This window comes from Schistocerca piceifrons, chromosome 2 (genome assembly GCF_021461385.2).
Source record: "Schistocerca piceifrons isolate TAMUIC-IGC-003096 chromosome 2, iqSchPice1.1, whole genome shotgun sequence".
Lineage (NCBI taxonomy): Eukaryota > Metazoa > Arthropoda > Insecta > Orthoptera > Acrididae > Schistocerca > Schistocerca piceifrons.
Genome location: NC_060139.1, coordinates 899,249,449 through 899,272,959, shown reverse-complemented (window position 1 = coordinate 899,272,959; position 23,511 = coordinate 899,249,449). Strand labels below are relative to the sequence as shown.

The 23,511-nt window shown below is 39.4% G+C and overlaps 1 protein-coding gene across 1 annotated transcript in view; it reads left to right on the top strand.

Annotated features, from left to right (window-relative positions):
* The first annotated feature begins 204 nt into the window (after positions 1–204).
* The window catches only part of LOC124774988 (transmembrane 9 superfamily member 3), a 99,525-nt gene continuing 76,218 nt past the window's right edge, over positions 205–23,511 (top strand). The window contains exons 1-3 of the mRNA XM_047249734.1: positions 205–462; positions 746–941; positions 16,732–16,854. Coding sequence (XP_047105690.1) covers positions 397–462; positions 746–941; positions 16,732–16,854 — 385 coding nt within the window. The 5' untranslated portion in view covers positions 205–396. The remainder of the gene's footprint in view (positions 463–745; positions 942–16,731; positions 16,855–23,511) is intronic.

Genomic DNA, 23,511 nt, shown 5'->3' with positions numbered 1-23,511 from the left:
GGAGACTACTGTAAGTTTTCGCTGACTACTATCGGAAAGTGCTACGCGCTGCAGACCCGAGGCCAGCCGAGAGTACCCGATCGGCACACAGATTTCGTCTTTAGACGAAAGTCAGGGTTTCATCTGTAGATCGTTGGTGTCATCGTAGACTTAGTATCTCTGGTTCTGCATGTAAATTTAGATTCGTCTGCAATTAACATCTTTGGTGAACGCTCGTATATGTCAAGCATTTTGCGACGTGAGAGACATCTCGTGTTTTGACGTGGCAATAGCGAAAAATCTTCCTACGAAGCAGTGTTGTTGACAACTGTGTTATATCGATGAAATGGTGAGGAGGGGGCGGATGATAGTGAAGAGTAGTAACAGCTAAAGGACACCTGCATATTGTCATAAATTATGTCGCTGTTGTTTTTGTGCTTGTTTTTTATTTTGGGAGTAAACGCTGACGAGCATACACACATAGTAAGTATTCGTGGTGTTTACGTAAATATTTTTTACGTGCTTGCTGGTGCAATAGCTGCACCGTACGTGATAAGAAAGCTGAAACCGTGAGACTGTAATATAAATGCCTCGTAGTTTTTGTTAAGGGCTGTCACTGAAGTGAAATCTTATGCCGGCAGCACTATAGTTGCTCTGTTAGCTTACAGTGTCAATCCTAATTACAAATAAAATAATATGACATATACCTGTAATTAGAATGGGATTAGAATTCAAGAAACTAATTTGTCATACAATTATTTTTCAGTACAACGATAATGAGGAAGTTGTGTTGTGGATGAACACTGTGGGACCCTACCACAACCGCCAAGAAACTTACGCCTATTTTTCGTTGCCGTTCTGTGTAGGCTCGAAAGACACCATCAATCATTATCATGAGACCCTTAGCGAAGCACTTCAGGGTGTGGAGCTTGAATTCAGCGGCTTGGAAATTGAATTCAAAGGTAAAAATGCATATTTGTCTGTTTTTCAAAGCAAGTAAGAGTCGTGTAGATGCTTTTTCCTATAATGTACTCCTAACTGTTAGAAAAACTGTATAATTCTTCTTTATTGTAACACCAAAATGCCATCAGTCAGTAATGAATCTTGGGCAGTTAAATGTTGTAACTTTTTGGGAGGGGGGTGACAGCAGATACTAAGTCTTAGGGTATTGGGAAAGCTAACAAGCCAATTAAATTGGTTAGAAAATTGAATGTTAGAGATGCAAAGACTAACATTTTTTTTTTTTTTTTAAAAAGTAAATATATATATGGGTGGTCTAGTTTGAGATGAACCCAACTTTGACCATCACAGATTTTGTTCAAATTTGGTGTGTACCTTTACTAAGTGACCAAAGGAAAGTTTACAAATTTCTGGCACTACAAACGTTAATACTTCATGTGTTATGGCCTCTTAAGTGAATGGTAAGTAAATGTCAGGGAGACATTTAAGATAATTTATTATGTTCTAAGTGCTGTAATTCAGTTGATAATTCAGGTAAAGCTGCAAAACTTAGAAAGATGATTGAGTTGTTTTCATTCTCCGCATCGCAAGTTTTATATCATTCGACTCACTTCTTTTGCTCCAGTTGGGACTGGAAAGTTGCCAGTAAATTTTGTTGTGACAGTATCTTTCCTTTACTGATCTATTGTCAAAGAAAACCTTTCCTCCTGGAATGCTCTGTCTTGTTCAGTTTGGTCCTTTCTAACAAAAATGAACTCAATTTTATTAAAGTTCAGCTCACGGAATGCATGTAAGTGCAAAGCTTTGAGGAATAGCTTTTCCTGCAGGCACTGCGGGATTATTCTTGTATATAGTCATTTGACAGTGTCCTCAGTTTCATCACATGCAAACTTTTCTTTACTTATTGCAGTGTTTGCACCAAAATCTGTGAGGTAGTAGTACTGATTGGTAAAATTCTCGAAGTCTGTGTACTGGCTGCAGACCTACCACTGAAGTATTTGATTGATTTTCTGCAGATATGTCTTTGTAATTTCAGTTAACCCACAAGTTTTGTCTAAAAGGTATGAAATGCTACTGTATAATGTGTTCAGCTGTTACTCATTTTCTGCTTCTTCATTTCTCTAGTGTTTATCCCATCTTGTACAGTGTCTGCTTTTTCAGGATTTGGGAAGTTTTACTTTATTATTCAACTTTATGGCTGGATGCCCTTTCAGGTGCCTCAGTTGCCTAGGTAACCAAATGAAGTAAGTAATGTGCACCATCTGTCTGTGAATCGTGTAAACTTTGTTCGATGTGCTGGTGCATGTTATCTGTCCATGTATCACATTCTCTGAGGTGTAATTTGGGGATCAGTCTACCATTTGTATAAATGAGAATGGAAAATCCATAAAGACCACTCAGGGTGGCTGGTGTGCCAGCCCACAGTTATTAATCCTGTAGATTTGATCCACATCTGGCCCACTTCCCAGTCTTGCAAGCTAGACAGCTATTGAGTAGGTGTGTCTTAGGCTGTTACTAACTACGCTAAAAGTTTTGCATTGTATTTGCTTAATTTTGATAAAGTAGACAATAATGTGATGTGCAGTAGCTTGACTGTTCTCCTAGTGAAAACCTAGGACAGTGTCGTGGACAACAAAGGTGTGATCTGCAAAATAATGCAGTGCAATTGCTTCACCAGTCGTAAAGTTGTGTTTCATAATTTTGAGGAATTGTGTTTATGTTTTGTAACAAAGTGGTGAATGGTGAGGCCAGAGAGTTTTGATGTTATCTTTGTGACAGAATCATCTACCAACAGATTTGTAGTTTCGAGTGATGAGAATGTCTGTATTCCAGTTTCTTCAGGATGAATGTCAGTATACATGCAAATAAGGTGTGATTCGAGGACGTTTCTTCCAGGGCAGCTACCACATTGATACAGTAGGTAAACTTTTGATTCAATGCCGCAAACTGTCAAACTCATAAAGTTATAGTCCTGGTTAGTTAGCTATGCTACTAGCAAACATCAGTTTGATATTCTGGACAACTCACCAGGTTGGAAGCCACTAACAGTTGCCATTTGGCAACTTAGCAAACTTTGTCTGACTGACTTTGCATTTAACACAGTCTAAAAGACTATGTTAAATGCAAAGTCAGTCAGACAAAGTTTGCTAAGTTGCCAAATTGTAACAGCAGACAATTTGTTAGTGTGTTCCATGTGAAAGCTTAAACTTCTGCCCTGTCGAAGCATATTTACTGAAATTTATTCACCTGATTTGCCAGAGTTCCATTAATCAGATTTTTTCTGACTGAGATGATTCTCCTTCAAAACAGAATTACAGCAGATCCTTTCAAATATTCAAATTTTGTCATCAAAATAGCATAATGATGGAGACAAATTGTATATTCATCACTAAACCTTAGGTCAGAACAGCTCAACAATATCCCCAAAATTTAGCAGCCTTTGAGTGGTATTATACATCCACAATTGACAACTTATCAAAATAAAGCTTTCACAGTTCTTCACGTGCTGAAGCTATCAGGTATTCATATCAATTATAAAACTGCACCTACTGAAGTAAAGGTTGATTAAAGTTTGAAACTTTGTTACTTCCCCCTGTGATCCTAAAATATTGTGACCTTATCGTTTTTATGTTACACATGAGGCATCACGTGCTGGACCATAGAGTATCAATGATAGAGATAATTATGCACCTGAGAAAATAGCTATTGCTTCACATATTGTTGCAGTAGCTTACAGATAATGATTGTTGCATCACCTTCCTCCTCAAAAACAAGTGGTGAGGAAATTTATATATCAAAATGGAAACATTTCTGAGAGTCTTTTCTCATGTTCACCAAGTTACGTTCCCAGATAATTCTTTTCTCTGACAGAAATTGTCAGCAAAACAATAATTTAGTCAATTTGATGTTAGAGAATAAATATATAAAAATTAATTTTTCATCTTTGTCCTTCCCTCTCTGGAATGATGTAGTACTAGTAGTAGGTATTCTGCCTTACAGCAGGTTAAGCTTCTTCCACTTTTGTCTGTCCATAGCCAGTCTTTTCATTTCTGAATATTTGTCTCCTTGGATATTGTCCAGCATTTGATATCTTCTTTTTCCTCTTCCCCTTTTTCCCTCCACCATTCATTCTATTCCTTCCTTCAATTAACAGTCCCTCCTCAAACAGTGTCCAATCCAGTTCCGTTTTCTCTTTCTAATGACTTTCAGCATGTTTGTCTTCTCCAACTCTTCTTAATACTTCTTCATTCCTTATTCGGTCTTCCCATTTCACTTTTTCCATTCTTCTTCATATCCACATCTCTAGTGCTCCTAATCTTCTTTCATCTTCCTTCCTCAATGCCCAGGTCTCCGCACCATATAGTGCAACACTCCAGATGTAACACTTGGCAAGTCTTTTCTGCAGTTCTTTGTTTAGTGGTCCACAAAGTAATTTCTGTTTCCTCTTGAGTTCTTCTTTTGCCATTGCAGTTCTTTTCATAATTTCTGTTGAGCAATAAATATCATCCATTATTACACTTCCCAAGTAATTAAAGTTATACCATGCCTTTCTCGTTTCCTTCTTGTTAATCTTCAAGCTATATTCTTCTACTTTTGTGTTTAGATCATCCAACATTTGTTCCATCTCTCTTGCACTCTCTGCCATCACAACCATGTCATCTGCAAATCTTACACACTCCACTCTCTGACCCCCTATACAAACTCCTCTCCTTCCATCAAAACTTCCGTTAATAATTTCCTCCAGATAGTTACTGAACAGTGTTGGTGATAAACAACCACCTTGTCTTACACCTCTTCCCATTTCAATTTCTTCACTCATCACAACTCCTATTCTTACTCTTGCTCTCTGGTTTAAATATAAATTTCTAATTAGCTGTCTATCCCTTCAGTCAGCTCCATGTTTCCTTAGGATTTCCATCAGTTTGTCCTATCTGACACAGTCAAAAGCCTTCTCAAGATCAATGAACACAGCATACATCTTCCTTTCATTCTCCATGTACCTCTCCCCTATCACTCTCAGTAGCCCAATGGCATCTCTAGTTCTCACTCCTTGCCTGAAACCAAATTGTTCATATCGTATTACGCAATTCAACTTTACATATAGCCTTTTGTTGAGCGTTCTCAGCAAGACTTTGGCTGCATGTGATATCAGGCTCACTGTTCTATGTTCCTCACTCTTTTTGCTGTTCTTTTTTCTGTTCTATAGGTATTAAGATACTTTCTGTAAAGTCCTTTGGCCATTTTCCAGTCATGTATATTTGATTACACAATTCAATCAACTCCCTTCTTTCTCCAATGACTTTAACAGTTCCACAGGAATCTCATCAATTCCCATTGCCTTTCCATTTTTCTTCTCCTTCATAGATGCTTCAATCTCAGTAGTTAGTATTGCATTTCCATTGTCATCATCTGCAACTTTTTCTTCTTCTATCCCAAGCTCTTCTTCACTTGGTCAGCTGTCTGCAGCGTATAGCCATTCTATATATTCTTCCCATCTTCTCATTATTTCTGTGGGTTCATTTGCCATTTTAGTGTCTGCTGTCTACTTCCTTTAGTCCATTGTTGTTTCTTTTTTTCCCTGTGTGTCAAATCCATTGCTTATTTGTAAATCAAATCATATTTTCCTTCTTTCTCTGATTTCTCTTTCTTGCGCACTTGTCTGTCAGTCATTTCTCCTATGCTTTTTCTGTCTCCCTGCTTAATTTGTTGTTTAACCTCCTGTAGTTGCGCTTCCCTTCTTCTGTGTTTACAATTTTCCATTTCCTGAGGTCATCCATGTTGGTTATCATATCTGGTTTTACCCATTCTTTCTTTACTTTTTTCCTCTCCTTGACTCCAAGCGTTTCCTTAGCTGCCATTTTGATCCTATTTTGAAAACGATCCCATCTTCCTTCTGTGCATTCCGTTTCGTGTCCTTGCATCATGATTTCACAATATGCATTCTTTAATTTTTCACAGTTGCTTTTGTATTTCAGTTTCTCAAAGTTAATGTGCTCTCTCTTCTGTTCTTTCCAGGTTCTTTTCAATTTAACTAGAACCTCAGTTACTACTAATAAATATCTGCCTCTGGATAACTTCTGACATTCATTAGACAATTTCGGTATCTTTGTTGTATTATTATGTAATCAATTTTGATATCTTTTGTTGTCAAATCGAGATATCCAAGTATGCTGTCATGTTTTGTGGTTATCAGATAGAGTATTACCAACTACCATGAAATTTTCATTGCAGTGTTTCAACAATCTTTGCCCTCTCTCATTTCCTTCTCCCAGTCCAAATTTTCCCAGAACTTTTCCTTCTAGTCCTTCACCAACTACCGCATTCCAATCATCTGTTTCAACAATACATGCATTTCTTTTCTCTCTCTCTGCTAAGTTTTCTATCTTCTCATAACATTCTTCTACCTCTTCATCTGAATGATTACTTGTTGGCATATAGACCTGGATGATTACGAGGTCTTTCTTTTTCCCTCTCAGTTTCATCATCATTATTCTTCCACTAACATATTCAACCTTGATAACCTTGTCCTTCATTCTTTTAAGGGGGGGTAGGATGTCAAACGGGCCGACTTGGAGCAGGAGAGGCACCACAGGACATTTTAATTTCCACTGTCTATACTTTTACAAATAAATTCATAAAACTTTGTCAGCATGTCCAGGAAGGATTCAGGATTCACACTCATAGCAGTGGAAGTTCAAAAACATAACAAAATAATTTTTTTTACGTGTGAAATTTCATCATTTTTTTCCGCTTACTATTGGCTGCATTCGTTGCTATAGGTACATTTTTCTTCACGAGTAAAAGAGATTCTCTGATGAATTTTGCACAGCATACAAACCATACTTACAGGTGTATGAAACTCTAGAATTTTCCAAAGCTATTAAAAACTGTGGTAAAAATTGAGATAATTAACTACAAAATTTGATTTTTTTTCTAAACATAAAGTTTAAAACGTAACAGCTCATTCATGTTTTCATAAATTAAATAGATTATAGTGTTTCATACACCTGTAAGTATGGTTAGTATGCTGTGCAAAATTCATCGAACCATCTCTCTTATTTATGAAGAAAAGTGTACCTATAGCAACAAATGCAGCGAATAGTAAGTGAAAAAATTATGAAATTTCACATGTAAAAAAATTTATTTTGTTATGTTTTTGAACTTCCGCTGCTATTAGTGTGAATCCTGAATCCTTCCTAGTCATACTATCCAAAGTTTTATGAATTTATTTGTAAAAGTATAGGCACTGGAAATTAAAATGTCCTGTGGTCCCTCTCCTGCTCCAAGTCGGCCAGTTTGACGTCCTGCACCCCTTAACTATCAAAATTCCAACCCCATACATTCCATTTTTTATCTTCACCTTAATAGTACAAATGGAAGTCATCACTTTCTAGTTCTCCACAACCACCCTATCTCACCTCACACATTCCGAATACATCCAATTTATTTCTTGTCATTTCCTGTTTGGCGTTTTCTTATTTCCCTTCCTGGAGAAGGGTTAAGACATTCCAAGTCCCAATCCTCAATAAGTCTTCCTTCTTCTTCTTCCCTTCCTTCCTTTTCCATTTGCCCTAATCTCTGGAGTCCTCATTGTATTCCCCTCCCGGAGATCCGATTGAGGGGAAGCTTTACCTATGGAATATTTTACAAAGCGGTCCATCCCATGAATGTCTTGGGAAGTAATTCCAGTGGTGGTTTCTTGTAGCTTTCCACTGTTCTCCACATCTTGTTGGCCCACTGACCCACTTTCATGCTGAGGTTGGTTACCCAATTTTCCACTGGTTTGCTCAGCTGAACGGGGGCACCACTTGTAGTAGGTAGGATTGTGGAGAATTGAGGTGAGGGAGGCTAAGAGAACTCTCTTGTTGAGTTCTTATATTCGCATCTCACCCCTATTTTTTAGCCAGAGTTGCAAGGTCGTTGCAGCATCTATCCCAGGTCATCTCCCAGACCCTGAATGATGCAACAGTTGTTTAAATGAGAAACTTTACTTGATATTTGTAGGCCTTTATAGAAAAAAAAAACATTTGTAGAAAATTGATATTTTTCGAGAAAAATATGCGCTCTCAAATGGTAGTTAACACAAGTGTCTATATGAAACAACCCTTCTGAGATAGAATGGTTCAAAAATCATTTGCTTTAGCAGCAGATTTGTTTTCATGCAACTTCATCCCCGACTATTTCAAAAACTGTGAACCCACAAGTGGTAAAACTTACAGGTTTTATAAAAAAAAAAAGCTACTAAGCAGTAGGTAGCAAAAGGAGTGATTTCTAAACCAACTAGATAAAGAGATCAAGTTACTTCAACTTGGGAAAAAATTTATTGCAGTAAAATTTCTTGAATACTTTAAGTGCCACTTAGAGAAAAAGCAGTGAGCCAAATGACATAATACGTATAGAATGTGCAAAACACAAACCGTTCAACTGTCTTGCAAAGTTTTGCAGCTTACCAAAATTCTCCACTGAATTTCAGTGTTTAGAATGTGGCTAAATTGTTTGAAAAGTGACTGCAACGTTTGTGCACCTTTCACGTAGGAAGCACCTACCTATAAAGAATTAAAAGTTGGGAGCTAGAAATTTATAAATCTTCCTTTTGTTGCTTAGCAAAGGAGCATACGAAATTTGAACGAACTCTGAGATAGCGTAGTGGTGTCCCGTTGACCACTTGATATGGAATCGCCCATATTCAGTTTGAGCAAATAACTAAAAAATATAGTGAAGGTATCTGACTGACTTGATGTAGTTGTAACTAAAAGAAGAATGGAAAAACTGGTACAAGCCAACCTCGGGGAAGATCAGTTTGGATTCCGTAGAAATATGGGAACACGTGAGGCAATACTGACCCTACGACTTATCTTGGAAGCTAGATTAAGAAAAGGCAAACCTACGTTTCTAGCATTTGTAGACTTGGAGAAAGCTTTTGACAATGTTGACTGGAATACTCTTTCAAATTCTGAAGGTGGCAAGGGTAAACTACAGGGAGCGAAAGGCTATTTAAAATTTGTACAGAAACCAGATGGCAGTTATAAGAGTCGAGGGACATGAAAGGGAAGCAGTGATTGGGAAGGGAGTAAGACAGGGTTGTAGCCTCTCCCCGATGTTATTCAATCTGTATATTGAGCAAGCTGTAAAGGAAACAAAAGAAAAATTTGGAGTAGGAATTAAAATCCATGGGGAAGAAATAAAAACTTCTGAGGTTCGCCGATGACACTGTAATTCTGTCAGAGACAGCAGAGGACTTGGAAGAGCAGTTGAACGGAATTGACAGTGTCTTGAAAGGAGGGTATAAGATGAACATCAACAAAAGCAAAACGAGGATAATGGAATGTAGTCAAATTAAATCGGGTGATGCTGAGGGAATTAGATTAGGAAATGAGACGCTTAAGGTAGTAAATGAGTTTTGCTATTTGGGGAGCAAAGTGTCTAATGATGGTTGAAGTAGAGAGGATATAAAATGTAGACTGGCAATGGCAAGAAAAGCGTTTCTGAAGTAGAGAAATTTGTTAACATGGAGTATAGATTTAAGTGTCAGGAAGTCGTTTCTGAAAGTATTTGTATGGAGTGTAGCCATGTATGGAAGTGAGACGTGGATGATAAATAGTTTGGACAAGAAGAGAATAGAAGCTTTTGAAATGTGGTGCTACAGAAGAATGCTGAAAATTAGATGGGTAGATCACATAACTAATGAGGAGGTATTGAATAGGATTGGGGAGAAGAGGAGTTTGTGGCACAACTTGACAAGAAGAAGGGATCGGTTGGTAGGACATGTTCTGAGGCATCAAGGGATCACCAATTTAGTATTGGTGGGCAGCGTGGAGGGTAAAAATTGTAGAGGGGGCAAAGAGATGAATACACTAAACAGATTCAGAAGGGTGTAGGCTGCAGTACGTATTGGGAGATGAAGAACCTTGCACAGGATAGAGTAGCATGGAGAGCTGCATCAAACCAGTCTCAGGACTGAGGACCACAACAACAAACAACAACATTCAGAAGGCTGGTAGTTGAAACACCTGTCCAGCCATTCATGTGTAGGTTTTCTGTGGTCTCTCTAAATTAATTATGGGTGGTTTCTTTGACAAAGACACAGATATTTTCCTCCCTTTATGAGCTTGTGCTCTGTCTATTAATGAGACTGTCATTGGTGAGACATTGACCTAAATTTTTCTCCTTCATTCAATTCATAGAGATAAAAAAAAACTAAACATGCATCAGTATATTTTTGGTAATGACTGAGACCAATGTCTTAATCATAAAGATAGCCGCAGCAGGCTGTGAATATGTCTCTTGAGAGCTTGCGATCTATCCTCGGATACCTGGTGTCTTCTGAATTCATGATCATGCTAGAATTGAAGAGTGTAGTGTCAACTGAAACACAATTGGCTGAAGTCAGCTAAGAGACTGACTTAAATGCAGTGAAACACAATGCACATGGGCACTGGGCACGAAGTGAATTAGCTGTAACGGTGGTTTCATACGCAGTAACTGTGTCACCAGATGGGCATAATTTTCAATCTTCATTTGTGTTTGTTGACTGAGGGAGGATAGAGTGTACTTGAGAGAACACCCCTGAAAATGTTGGCACAACTTGTGTTAGCATTCGAGTATAGTTGAATTTGTTGATAATGTATACCTTAATGTACAGAATTATAATTAATACAGTATTAGTTTCTTAACCTAAATCAGAATGACAAGGCAGAACAAACTCCTTCCTTCTGAATATGAGGTCAGTGTCTTAACAACTGTGCTGCCTCATTTGGTTGGTCCCTGTTGTACAGTGTTCTTTGATACATACACATTTGCACTTGATGACGTGCACAAAAAACATAATTTTGTTCTTCATCACTGCACCCACCAAGAGCACCCAATGGCGACTCCTGAACTGTGGACATGCTGCCCCTTGCGCTAATTCCAGTTTGTTCGGAAAACTGACTCCGTACCTGCAAACATGCCACCATGGCCCCATGTGCATCTTCATGTCCTCCACTCAGTCTATCTGCAAAACTAAGTCAGCATCCCGCTTGATAAGTGAAACATTGCACTCAGAAGAATGACAAGATATTACTATCATGCATTATAGGTCTTGCCACACAAAAAGAATTAGAGCGCTGTAATCCGACAAGATATTGTAGTTATCTCCCTTCATTATTAATCACTACTCTGATTCCTCTAAGTAATCTTTCATTGTGCTGTGTGCATTACTTGGAAAGAAAGTTTCAGTTATCTTTTTAATCAGACATATTTTAGTAATCTTTTTCGTGTACTAGGGCAGTTTGTTATACAGTTTTATTCCTCGATAGAAAATGCTGTTTTGGGATTTTTGTTTTTCCTTGGTGAATGTAAGTCCAAACTTGCCCAAATGTTTTCCGTAATATGTGCAGCAGACTGGTAAATGATTCACTTTGTAGAGTAAAGATACTTAATTTTTAAACATTTCTTTGCGGTGATGCTTACTACTACTTGTAGTTATTTATTCTTATGATCATCTTCTGCAGTTAAAAATTTTGTCCATTTTGTGTCTTCAGTTCTCAGAAAAGATTCACATTGCTGAGAGTTAATTGTACTTTGGAATAGTATATCACCACAAGACATTGGCTGTTACAAACCGATGATAGAAACTTTTTCGCAAAACATGCTGATGACATTGTTTTCCGTCACCTCTGTGTTCAGTCCATGTTACCTGACAATCAGTATTCATCCCAAAAAGATTTGTATTTGTCACACAATGTATAGATTTATCAATTATCATCTATGCTTGATGTGATAGAATGGTTTCCCTTTTTATTGTAAATTGCATATTGTTGTTTTTGTTTATGTTCATTGTTAATTTATTACATACTGCCCACTCATAAAAATCCTTGAGGATTTCTTTTGCTTTCTCCAATAGGAGTTCTGGTGTTTTGTTTGTGAGTATGATGTTGCTATCATCAGCAAAGAGAACTTTTCTGCATGTCTTATACAGGGCTATTACAAATGATTGAAGCGATTTCATAAATTCACTGTAGCTCCATTCATTGACATATGGTCATGACATACTACAGATACGTAGGAAAACTCATGAAGTTTTGTTTGGCTGAAGCCGCACTTCAGGTTTCTGCTGCCAGAGCGCTCGAGAGCGCAGTGAGACAAAATGACGACGGGAGCCGAGAAAGCATATGTCGTGCTTGAAATGCACTCACATCAGTCAGTCATAACAGTGCAACGACACTTCAGGACAAAGTTAAACAAAGATCCACCAACTGCTAACTCCATTCGGCGATGGTATGCGCAGTTGCTTCTGGATGCCTCTGTAAGGGGAAATCAACGGGTCGGCCTGCAGTGAGCGAAGAAACGGTTGAACACGTGCGGGCAAGTGTCATGCGTAGCCCACGTAAGTCGACGAATAAAGCAAGCAGGGAGCTAAACGTACCACAGCCAACGGTTTGGAAAATCTTACGGAAAAGGCTAAAACAGAAGCCTTACCGTTCACAATTGCTACAAGCCCTGACACCCGATGACAAAGTCAAACGTTTTGAATTTTCGGCGCGGTTGCAACAGCTCATGGAAGAGGGTGCATTCAGTGCGAAACTTGTTTTCAGTGATGAAGCAACATTTTTTCTTAATGGTGAAGTGAACAGACACAATGTGCGAATCTGGGCGGTAGAGAATCCTCACGCATTTGTGCAGCAAATTCGCAATTCACCAAAAGTTAACGTGTTTTGTGCAATCTCACGGTTTAAAGTTTACGACCCCTTTTTCTTCTGCGAAAAAAACGTTACAGGACACGTGTATCTGGACATGCTGGAAAATTGGCTCATGCCACAACTGGAGACCGACAGCGCCGACTTCATCTTTCAACAGGATGGTGCTCCACCGCACTTCCATCATGATGTTCGGCATTTCTTAAACAGGAGATTGGAAAACCGATGGATCGGTCGTGGTGGAGATCATGATCAGCAATTCATGTCATGGCCTCCACGCTCTCCCGACTTAACCCCATGCGATTTCTTTCTGTGGGATTATGTGAAAGATTCAGTGTTTAAACCACCTCTACCAAGAAACGTGCCAGAACTGCGAGCTCGCATCAACGATGCTTTCGAACTCATTGATGGGGACATACTGCGCCGAGTGTGGGAGGAACTTGATTATCGGCTTGATGTCTGCCGAATCACTAAAGGGGCACATATCGAACATTTGTGAATGCCTAAAAAAACTTTTTGAGTTTTTGTATGTTTGTGCAAAGCATTGTGAAAATATCTCAAATAATAAAGTTATTGTAGAGCTGTGAAATCGCTTCAATCATTTGTAATAACCCTGTACTTTATGGAAAGTTATTGGTATATACTAAGAACAGAAGTGGACCCAGATAACAAACCTGAGGAACACTTATGTTTGTGTGTTTCTTGTCTGACAATTGTTTTAGTAAAAATTTGTCGTCGGCAGTGGTGTGAGCTGCCTCCATCTTTCGCATTTGTTTTCCCTATAAGACTGGAACCAACTGTTTACTGTCCCTCTAGCTTGTTTAGTAAAATTTTGAGGTAAACTGTGTCAGAAGCCGTGGAGAAGTCCAAGGCTATGCATGTAACACGGTCATCTTTGTCAAGAGCTTGAAGTGCCACTATTGTGAACTTTCGAATGGCTCATATTGTATTTCTCCCACTTCTTAAACCAAACTGTGCTTTATTGAAAAGGTTATTTAGTCTCTCCTGATTGATTGATTTATTTTTGAGAATGAAGACTGTTGTGAAGCTGACCCATGGTTTTCAGTACTCTCAGCATTTCCTTTCTTTAGTAAGGGCACAAGTCTCATTTTTAAGACGTTTGTATTCCTTTTCGCCTTCTTCATTAACTGAATTTTTATATTTTCTTCTTTCATCTATTAAATTCAATATCTCTTCTGTTACCCAAGGATTTCTATTAGCCCTCGACTTTTTACCTACTTGATCCTCTGCAGCCCTCACTATTTCATCTCTCAAAGCTACCCATTCTTCTTCTACTGTATTTCTTTTCCCTGTTCTTGTCAATCAATCCCTAATGCACTCACTGAAACTCCCTACAACATCTGGTTCTTTCAGTTTATTCAGGTCTCGTCTCTTTAAATTCCCACCTTTTTGCAGTTTCTTCAGTTTTTATCTACAGTTCTTAACCAATAAATTGTGGTCAGAGTCCACATCTGCCCCTGGAAATGTCTTACAATTTAAAACCTGCTTCCTAAATCTGTGTCGTACCATTATATAATCTATATGAAATCTTCCAGTGTCTCCAGGCCTCTTCCATGTATACAACCTTCTTTCATGATTCTTAAACCAAGCGTTAGCTATGATTAAGTTATACTCTGCACAAAATTCTGCCAGGCGGTTTCCTCTTTCATTCTTTACCCCCAGTCCATATTCACCTACTACTCTTCCTTCTCTTCCTTTCCCTACTATTGAATTCGGGTCCCCCATGACTATTAAATTTTCATTTTCCTTAACTATCTGAATAACTTCTTCAATCGCGTCATACATTTCTTCAACCTCTTCATCATCTGCGGAGCTAGTTGGCATATAAAATTGTACTATCTTGGCTACAATAGTGTGTTCACTATGCTCTTCATAGTAGCTTACCCGTGCTCCTATTTTTTTTTTTGTTATTCATTATTAAACCTACTCTGGCATTGCCCCTATTTGATTTTGTATTTATAACCCTGTATTCACCTGACTGGAAGTCGTCTTCCTCCTGCAACCGAACTTCACTAATTCCCACTTTATCTAGCTTTAACCTATCAATTTCCCTTTTAAAATTTTCTAATCTACTTGCCCGTTTAAGGAATCTAACATTCCACACTCTGATCCGTAGAACACCAGTTTTGTTTATCCTAATAATGATGTCCTCCTGAGTAGTCCCCACCTCGAGATCCAAATGGGGGACTATTTTACCTAAAAAGGCGTCGTCAATGTTTAACCATACAGTAAAGCAGCATACCCTTGGGAAAAATTACGGCTGTAGTTTCCCCTTGCTTTCAGCTGTTCACAGTACTAGTGCAGCAAGACCGTATTGGTGAATGTTAAAAGGCCGTATCAGACAGTCATCCAGACTGTTGCCCCTGCAGCTACTGAAAAGGCTGCTGCCTCTCTTCTGGAACCACACATTTGTCTAGCCTCCAAACATAGACCTCTCTTTTGTGGTTGCACTCGCAGTACAGCTATCTATATCACTGAGGCATGCAAGCCTCCCCACCAACGGCAAGGTCCATGGTTCATGGGGCTCAACCAAGGGAAATTCCTCTGACTTACGGGGTTCATCGAGGATCAATCTTAGGTCTGCAGTTGTTCCTTATAGATCTATGTTCCTTATAGGTGTAAATGATCTTCCATCTGATATACAACAGAGTTAGCTCTTTTTGTGTCTGGCACTACTATTGTAATTAATTCACACACACACACACACACACACACACACACACACACACTGCAACAGAAGAAATTGAAAATAATGCTCTTAAGGATGTTATTGAATGATTTTGTGCTAATACCCTCAATGTCTGTTTCAAAAAGACTCAGTATATTCAGTTCTACTCATATAGAGGCACAGCACCAGTGATAAGTCTTACATATGCTGGAAACATCAAAATTTATAGGTGTCCATATTGATGTGAATTTTAACTGGAAAAAAACATATTTTGAAACTTCTAAAACAACATAGTTCAGTCACATTTGCACTTAGACTCATTGCAAATCTTGGGGAGAGACAAATCAAGGGAGTTGTCATATTTTCATTCAATACTGTCATAAGGAATTATGTTCTGGGATAACTGAGTTTTAAGAAAGAAAGTGTTTATTGATCAGGAACACTTGTAAGAATATATGGTGCCCACTCACGATCGTCTTGTAGACATCTGGAACTGAAAGTGTTTCTCCTTGACAACCCCTATTCTGTAGAACAACTTCCAATTTCGTAATGAGTAAAAGGTAGTGGGTAGGGAATTATTACTTCACAAAAGTACTAAAACAAGTGTAACATGAATGTAAAATAACTCATTCCACATCATTATGATCAATCATACAGATGATCAAAGGAACATGAAACTAACTCCACATATTAAGGTGATAATGTTGGTGGTCGACATTCTTTCCTGGACTTCTGATAATTTGTTGGAGAAAGTGTCCACATTATCTCCAAGTAACTAGTACACACACAGATTGATTAAATGACTAATTTTTTTTATAAAAGTCTAAATTTATTGGTTCAGTGCTTGCTATTTCAAAATGTTTTTCTACTATAATTTTGATCAGATCTCTAGCTTTAAGAGTGGGTCACGTCACTCATAAATATGATTCCCTGTCCATTAACGTAGTTCTGCAACATGCCAAAATGTCATGCATGTTACTCCCTAGATGACCTCTGGCTAAGCAGACCTGAATCTTATGACTTAGTCTGGTATTGGGCTGAAAAATAGACAGCTCCAGACACGAAAAAGTAAGAAAGTACATTATCTCAGTACCAGTGTTCTGTAATGTATACCACTGTGCTGTTCAGAGACTGTAGTTCGACTTCAAGCTGTTATAATCCATTTTTAGTAGACTGTACATTTTGGAGGTGAATAAATAATTCTGAGGAAATGTTTGTGGTATTTGTGTGCTCTGGTATGGTACATTATACATACTGAAGACATTTCTTAACTATTTGAAATACTTCTAAGAGAGGGCACTTTGCTCTCATGATTTATCCTAAGAGAGGCCTACTACTCATACCTGAGACAACATGGTATTGCAACTGTTTGTAGTTTGGATTCTCCCTCAAGTGTTTCATTATGTAAATGACGTCTGTTTTCAGCGGACATCGCAAGTACACCATACTGTGAGATCCAGTTAACAAAGGAGAAGCAAAAAGCCTTCATTTATGCAGTGAAAAATCATTACTGGTACCAGATGTACTTGGATGATTTACCTGTCTGGGGTGAGTAACTTTTCTGGGTTTTACTCAGTTAAATATTTGTGACACCAAGTACTTTTCACAGTTAACATGTGTGTGAGAAATTTCCAAATTATGGAGTTGACATTATTTTCAAAATTTGAAAGCTGGAAAAGAACATAGACTGACTGGGAGATAATAAATTAACAGAACAATAAAATCTGTAACAGAGCCCATAAAAACAAAAAAGAATACTATTTTAGATTTTGATCTTCTGATACTGATGGCTTCTTCATTGGAAGAAAGATGCATATATATTAAATTTAAAGGAAATGTGTACGAAATACATAGGAAAGCAAAAGTCGGTTATCTGCCAAGAAACACACAGGGTACATAGATGAATTATGAAATGAACTGTTGTATGCCATCTGAAAGACTGTGCTTTATTCACCATTACGTATCCACATGTCACCACTAAACTGATTGAAAATGAGTATCTGCAGAACAACTGTCAACCGTAAGGGAAAATTTTCTCAGGTTTCCAGCTGTGCCAGATGGTTAAAATGCCATGAGTTTGAATATGTAGGGAAAGCCCAGTAATCCAACAGTAATAATTCTTACTTGGTCAGAGGCTCATGGCATTTTATTGCATTTTTCAATAGCTGAATTCAACTTTATTACATGTCTTCCATTAATATTCCAGACTTTCTTTGAATACTTCCACTCCTTTATCCTCCTCTTTAATATTTTAACATACTTTTTAAATTTTTATGTTGATGTTCTTTATTTAATTCCTTCTACTTACAATTTTTGCTTCCTTATTGTCACTTTGTTTCTGATGTCTTTCTTCATGACATAATACTTTTTTAGTGTTAATAATAATGGTGGTGGTGGTGGTGGTGGTGGTGGTGGTGGTGGTGGTGGTGGCAATAATAATAATAATAGTGGTTGGTGTTGTTGCACAAGGGATGTTTATGTGTGTAATGTGTTCAGTCAGTTTGTTCAACCCTGATGTCCTCATAAGCAGCTCAGATATGTGCCAAAATGAGTCTACACAGAAATCTGAATGGAAAATACAACTGCATGTGTTTTGGCGCCATTTCAGTCAAACTGTTTCAGAAAACACATCACACAACTAATACAAGATATTATACACTCAGTTTTTAATGAAATTGTACTGTACAATAGAACCTCTTTAATCCATCTCCTATGGGGCAGGAGGCATGGTTGGAATGCAGAAAATGTTGGATGATCAGAGGAACACTCATTGACCCATAATAACACAATCCAATTTATTTTTAACTGTCCCATGTTAAAACAGTAACAAAATGGAAAGAAAACATCACATGCCAAAAAATCTTACACAAAAGTGAAATATATAGTAGTGCCCGTACTGTAAAATACATCTGTATCTTACTGTAAGATATTTTTACTGTGAGTGAAAATTTAGCATGTGTACATACCTTATTACACTACTGTGTTGACATGCAAGTGACCTGCACTTAACTGTCTAAAACATGAGAAATCTTGTGGTAAGAAAGTCCTGTTCTTAAGCAGGACAAAAAAGTCTGTAAAATTCTTTTTGTTTAGCAGATGACAACCTTGATTTTTCTGCATTGTTCCAACATTTCCTAATCCACAAAATTTCTGTTGAGGTAGACAGAGATTTGTTCAATGTATTGAAGGGCTATATCAAATGCATTTTTAGCATCTGGATCCGATGCTCGAGGTGCAGGTTCATTGTCCTCGCTGTCACTGTCACCTTTCTTGTTCTCATTGGTTGTTCAAGTTACAGAATAAATGAGTTTGTCGTCAGTTAACTCTGGTCCCATTGTGCAGTCTACATCAGCTGTACTCCCCTCCGCCCCTCCCAAGGGAGTTAAAACTCTTTTGTGAGTGTGTTCTTGGCACACACAGACCCTGCCCATGCAGTGCTCCTTGCTTTTGTGTGCTGCACGTCTGTCGTCCTACTATCCTTTCTCCCCTCCATTCAGGACCAGGTGTTGGGTAAAATTAGGTAACTGAAGCTTATGAAAGTATCATTTTTGCGTTTCGTTCCTTTCTTGTTCTGACTCCTCCTGTCATTCCTCTGCTTCGGTATTTGAGGTCTCCATTTGTGTCTTTCTTCCTCCATGTGTCTGTATGAAGGCCAGCTTACACGTTTGATGCATAGAGGGTGACTGGGTAATGTACGACTCACAGCACATGGGTCGACAGGTAGGGCTCATACATACCTCCTGGTGAAGACCAGTCCCAGGGAGGGGTGATCGCCTGAGCTGTTACCTTCACAATTGCCAAATGGTCCCCCTGTCTAGAGTTTGGTAGGTGTGACCTGAAGTGTGAACAGTCACCTAAGGTGGACGTGCTTCCCTTTGCGGGGCCCCCAGAAAGGTGTGCACTGTTGAGATGCTGGCAATCATGGGGATTCACCTGCAATGAGTACGTAAACTCCATTGATGCAGTCTCCATCTAATAAATGGAAATTGAAAGAGACTAAGGACACAACGAATCTTTCAGTTGCACCCCGCTGTCTCATGGTATCTCGCTCAGGAGGTGGTCAGAACCTTTATACAGTGAACCTGTTTGTCATTCAGAAAGATGTGGACATAATTGCAGGTCCACTAAAGTTCAGCACTTGCTTAACCACTGGAACTTTGCATCTAGAGGCAAACAGTACCTTTCAACCCCTACAACTACTTAAAGCTATGCTCCTCCATCATGCCCTGTTTGTGTAGAGGCTCATCAAACACTGAATTCTTCACATGATGTCATATAACCTTGGCTGCTTTACGGGATTTAAGATATATACAACATTATCTCTCTGATCAGGTACTAAAAAGGATTGATGTAGAATTCGCGTCAAGCTGCACCCTTTTCTTAATATTTGTTTGAGTGGAGCTCCCATCGAAAATCACAGTGGGCTATTAAGTCATCAACATCAGTTCCTACGTACTGAACCCGATGCATTGCTACCAATGTCAGCGTTATAACCATACTCTCATGTCCTGTAAAAATACAGTCAAATGTGTAACTTGTGGCAAAGATGTTCATGGGGGAGATTTCCTGCATCCTCCTAACTGCATCAGCTGCAGTGGTAACCATATCATTTCATCCTGCAACTGCCCTGTGTACCTTGATGAGTGAGCTGTTCAGTAGATCTGGGTGAAGGAAAAGGTACCCATCAATGTTGCTTGCAAAGTGTTAGCTTGGTGAAAGCCTTGGATACCACTATCTGGCAGTTACAGAACTGCTGTTGCTACATCAAGGCCCATGAAAGATATGGCCAGGCAGGCCTGCAACCTTCAGTTCAATGCTACCATTGTGAAATTGCCTAGTGCTAAGGTGACATCCTCACCTCCACCCACCACAAATGCTCAGTCTACCAAAGAACCTTTGCCTACACTGGTGAAGTCATTTGTGACACAAACAGAAGAGTGGAATCTTAAAAAGGAATATCCCCAAGATAACTTTTGTGCCACTGCAATCGGTAAATGTTGGACAAATGCAAAGCTACTAAGAAGTCCAACAAAGACAAACATTTTTCCCCTTCTCCAACTCAGAGGTCCTCTACAACAGTAACTCCACACGGCACCTCTGTCCGGTTGACCTCCATTGCACTGGTACGAATCGCCAACCGATTCTCCATCCTGGAGTCAGTTGACCTACCCAGGGAGGTTATTGCTACGTCTGATGAAATAATGGAACAGGACCCTCCAACCTCAGAACCCTGTAGCAGTATGCAAATGAAATCTGGCACTCATCAGCTACCGAAGTAAGAGCCCCTTGTAAGAGAAATATATCATCTAATATGGTTGTTCTGCAATGAAACATTAGGGGCAACGGATCGCACAGGGCGGGCTTAGAGTTGCTATTGTGATCGTAATATGTAGTTGCTTTATGCCTCCAAGAAATGAGATTACACACTCAAGACTGCTTTGACCTCCCAGTATGTTTCAACATTCTTTCTGAGAAAGGAACTCCAGCTCACGGGGGAGTCATGATGCTCATCGGAGAAGACATCTATAGCCAAACCATTTCATTGAGCACCTAGCTACAAGTTGTTGCTATTCTTTTTTCTTTCCCCAGTTATACCTTCTGTCTTTGTAAATACATACTGTCATACTGTGATCACACCAGGGCAGACATACTGCAGCTTACCTCTCAGCTCCCTCAACCCTTCCTGTTTTCCACCATCCCATTTTTGGGGCTCTCTGAGAACCTGCCCGAGAGGCTCTCTCTCGGCCAGCCAGCTTACTCTAATTTTTCTCACACTGGTCAACCCACATTTCTTTCAGAATACACACACACTTTCTTGCACATGGATCTCTCGCTCTGTACTGCACAGCTTGTCCAGCATTGAGAGTAGTCCATCCTTTGAGACACATACTCAAGTGACACATACTTGAGTGACCCATGCGTAATTCACCTGCTAAGTCATGTCGCATTTGTGCACAAGGACCAACTGGCAGCTTTGTAAAGCTGAGTGTGGGCTGTACTCTTCACTGGCAAACCATCGCTGAACAACATTTCCATGGTGATCAGGTAGAGTACCTTATGAATGTTATCCTTACTGCCACAGAGTGTTCCACTCCCCCGAACTGTTCCCTACTGAGACATGTCCCAGTCCTTTGGTAGACAGAGGAATGCCACGAAGTGGTTCATGTGTGGAGATGTGCTCTCCATGTCTTTGAATGCCATCACAGAACTATGTTTGTCATAAACCATCACAGAACTATGTTTGTCATAAACAGTTGCACGCAAAGTGTTGTCGCATTATTAGAGATAGCAAAAAAGCTAGTTGGATCTCTTTTATTGATTTGTTTAACTGTTTTACTCCCTCTTCTGCTATTTGGAGTAACCTAAGTTGGATTTCTGGAAACAAGCTACATCTCCTGATTCCTGGCCTGACTGTAGCAAATGATGTCATTGTGGTCTCTGTCAATGTTTCCAACACCTTGCCTCGGGTCAATACTTTGAAGAGATCTCAAGTTCTGTCCCACCTCCCCACCTTGTAAAGAAATGGAGGAGGCTTGGGAGATATCTTTCCCCTCTCAGAATCATGAATGCTACAATACTATGAAGGAACTAGAACATGCTTTCATCTCATCATGATCTTCCACTCCAGGACCAGATGATATTTTCATTCAGATGTTGCAACACCTGTCTCTTGGTTGCAAGCACTTTTCCTTCGTACATATAATCACATCTGGATGGACGGTGCATTTCCTAGTCACTGGTGTGAAGCCACTGTAAACCCCACACCCAAACCTGGTAAGGACAAACATCTTCCATACTGCCACTGCCCAGTTTCCATGACCAGCAGTGTCTGCAAGGTGATGGAACGCATGATCAATCATCGGCTAGTATGGTGGCTTGAGTCTCGGAATTTGCTAACAAATGCATAATGTGGATTTTGTAAGCACCGCTCTGCAGTTGTCACTCTGTCAACCCACATCATGAACAATTTTCTGTGGAAATGTCAGTCTGTACATGCAATACATATATGTGGCTACTGAGGCTGCCTGCCCCATTTTATTCAGGACATATTAAAAGACCAGGTTTTCAATATATATGTGGGGTTGGCTTTGTTGAACACTTTTATTCCGGAGAACAGGATACCTTAGGGCTCTGTGCTGAGCGTAGTCCTATTTTGCTACGGCAATTAATCCTATCATGGACTGTATTCTCCCAGTCATCTTGGCCTCTCTTTTTGTCAATGATTTTGTGATCTACTACAGTTTTCAACGGACCTGTTTATTTGAGCAATGACCTCAGTGATGTCTCAACTGTGTTTACTTGCAGAGTATGCACAATAGCATCCTTTTTCACTGAAAAATCGATTTGAACTTTGGCGGCATAAGGAGTTTCTTCCACTACCCTTACATCGTGGTCCTGTTGCTCTTCCATTTGTCAGAACACTGAAATTCTTGCTGCTCACACTCAATAGGAAACACTGTTAGTCCTCCCACATATCTTATCTGGCAGCATGCTGTACCTGGTCTCTAAATACCCTGTGTGTTTTAAACATTGCTTCATAGGGAGTGGATTGGAAAATTCTCTTCTGCTTGTACCAATCCATTGTTCGATCAAACATGGACTCTGGGTGTCTTGTTCATGCATCTGCACGACCGTCTATTTTACACAGTCTCAACAGAATCCAATGTAGAGGCGTAAGTTCGGCCTCTGGAGCTTTCTACACTATCCCAGTTATGAATGTCTGCAGACACTGACAAATTATCGCTTTAATACTGGCATGATGTTCTCCTTAGCCTATACGCGTGCTGCCTGTTCTCTATGCCCAACTGTCCATCTTATGTGCCCTTTTTGATCACTCACCTGACTACCAATAAGGGGTAAGCGCAGCTACTCTGTTGCCTCCCGGAGTTTGCATTTGTATACTGCTTTGGAAGCTTAATGTTACGTTACCTGCCATGTTCACGATAGGTGAGAGCCCTTCTCTACCTCGGCTTTATGCAGATGCCCGCACCGCTCTCAGACTTAGTTCGCTTCCCAAGGACACTTCTCCAGATTTGATCTATTGCTGTAAGTTTCTCAGACTTTGCATGCAACTTGGAAACATCACCTTCTTCTACACTGATGGTTCTAAGATGGCCCTTGGTGTCAGATGTGCCTTTGCCATTGACAACAAACATCTTGGATACCAGCTTGTAGACCAGTGCATGATTTTTACTGCGGAGCTTT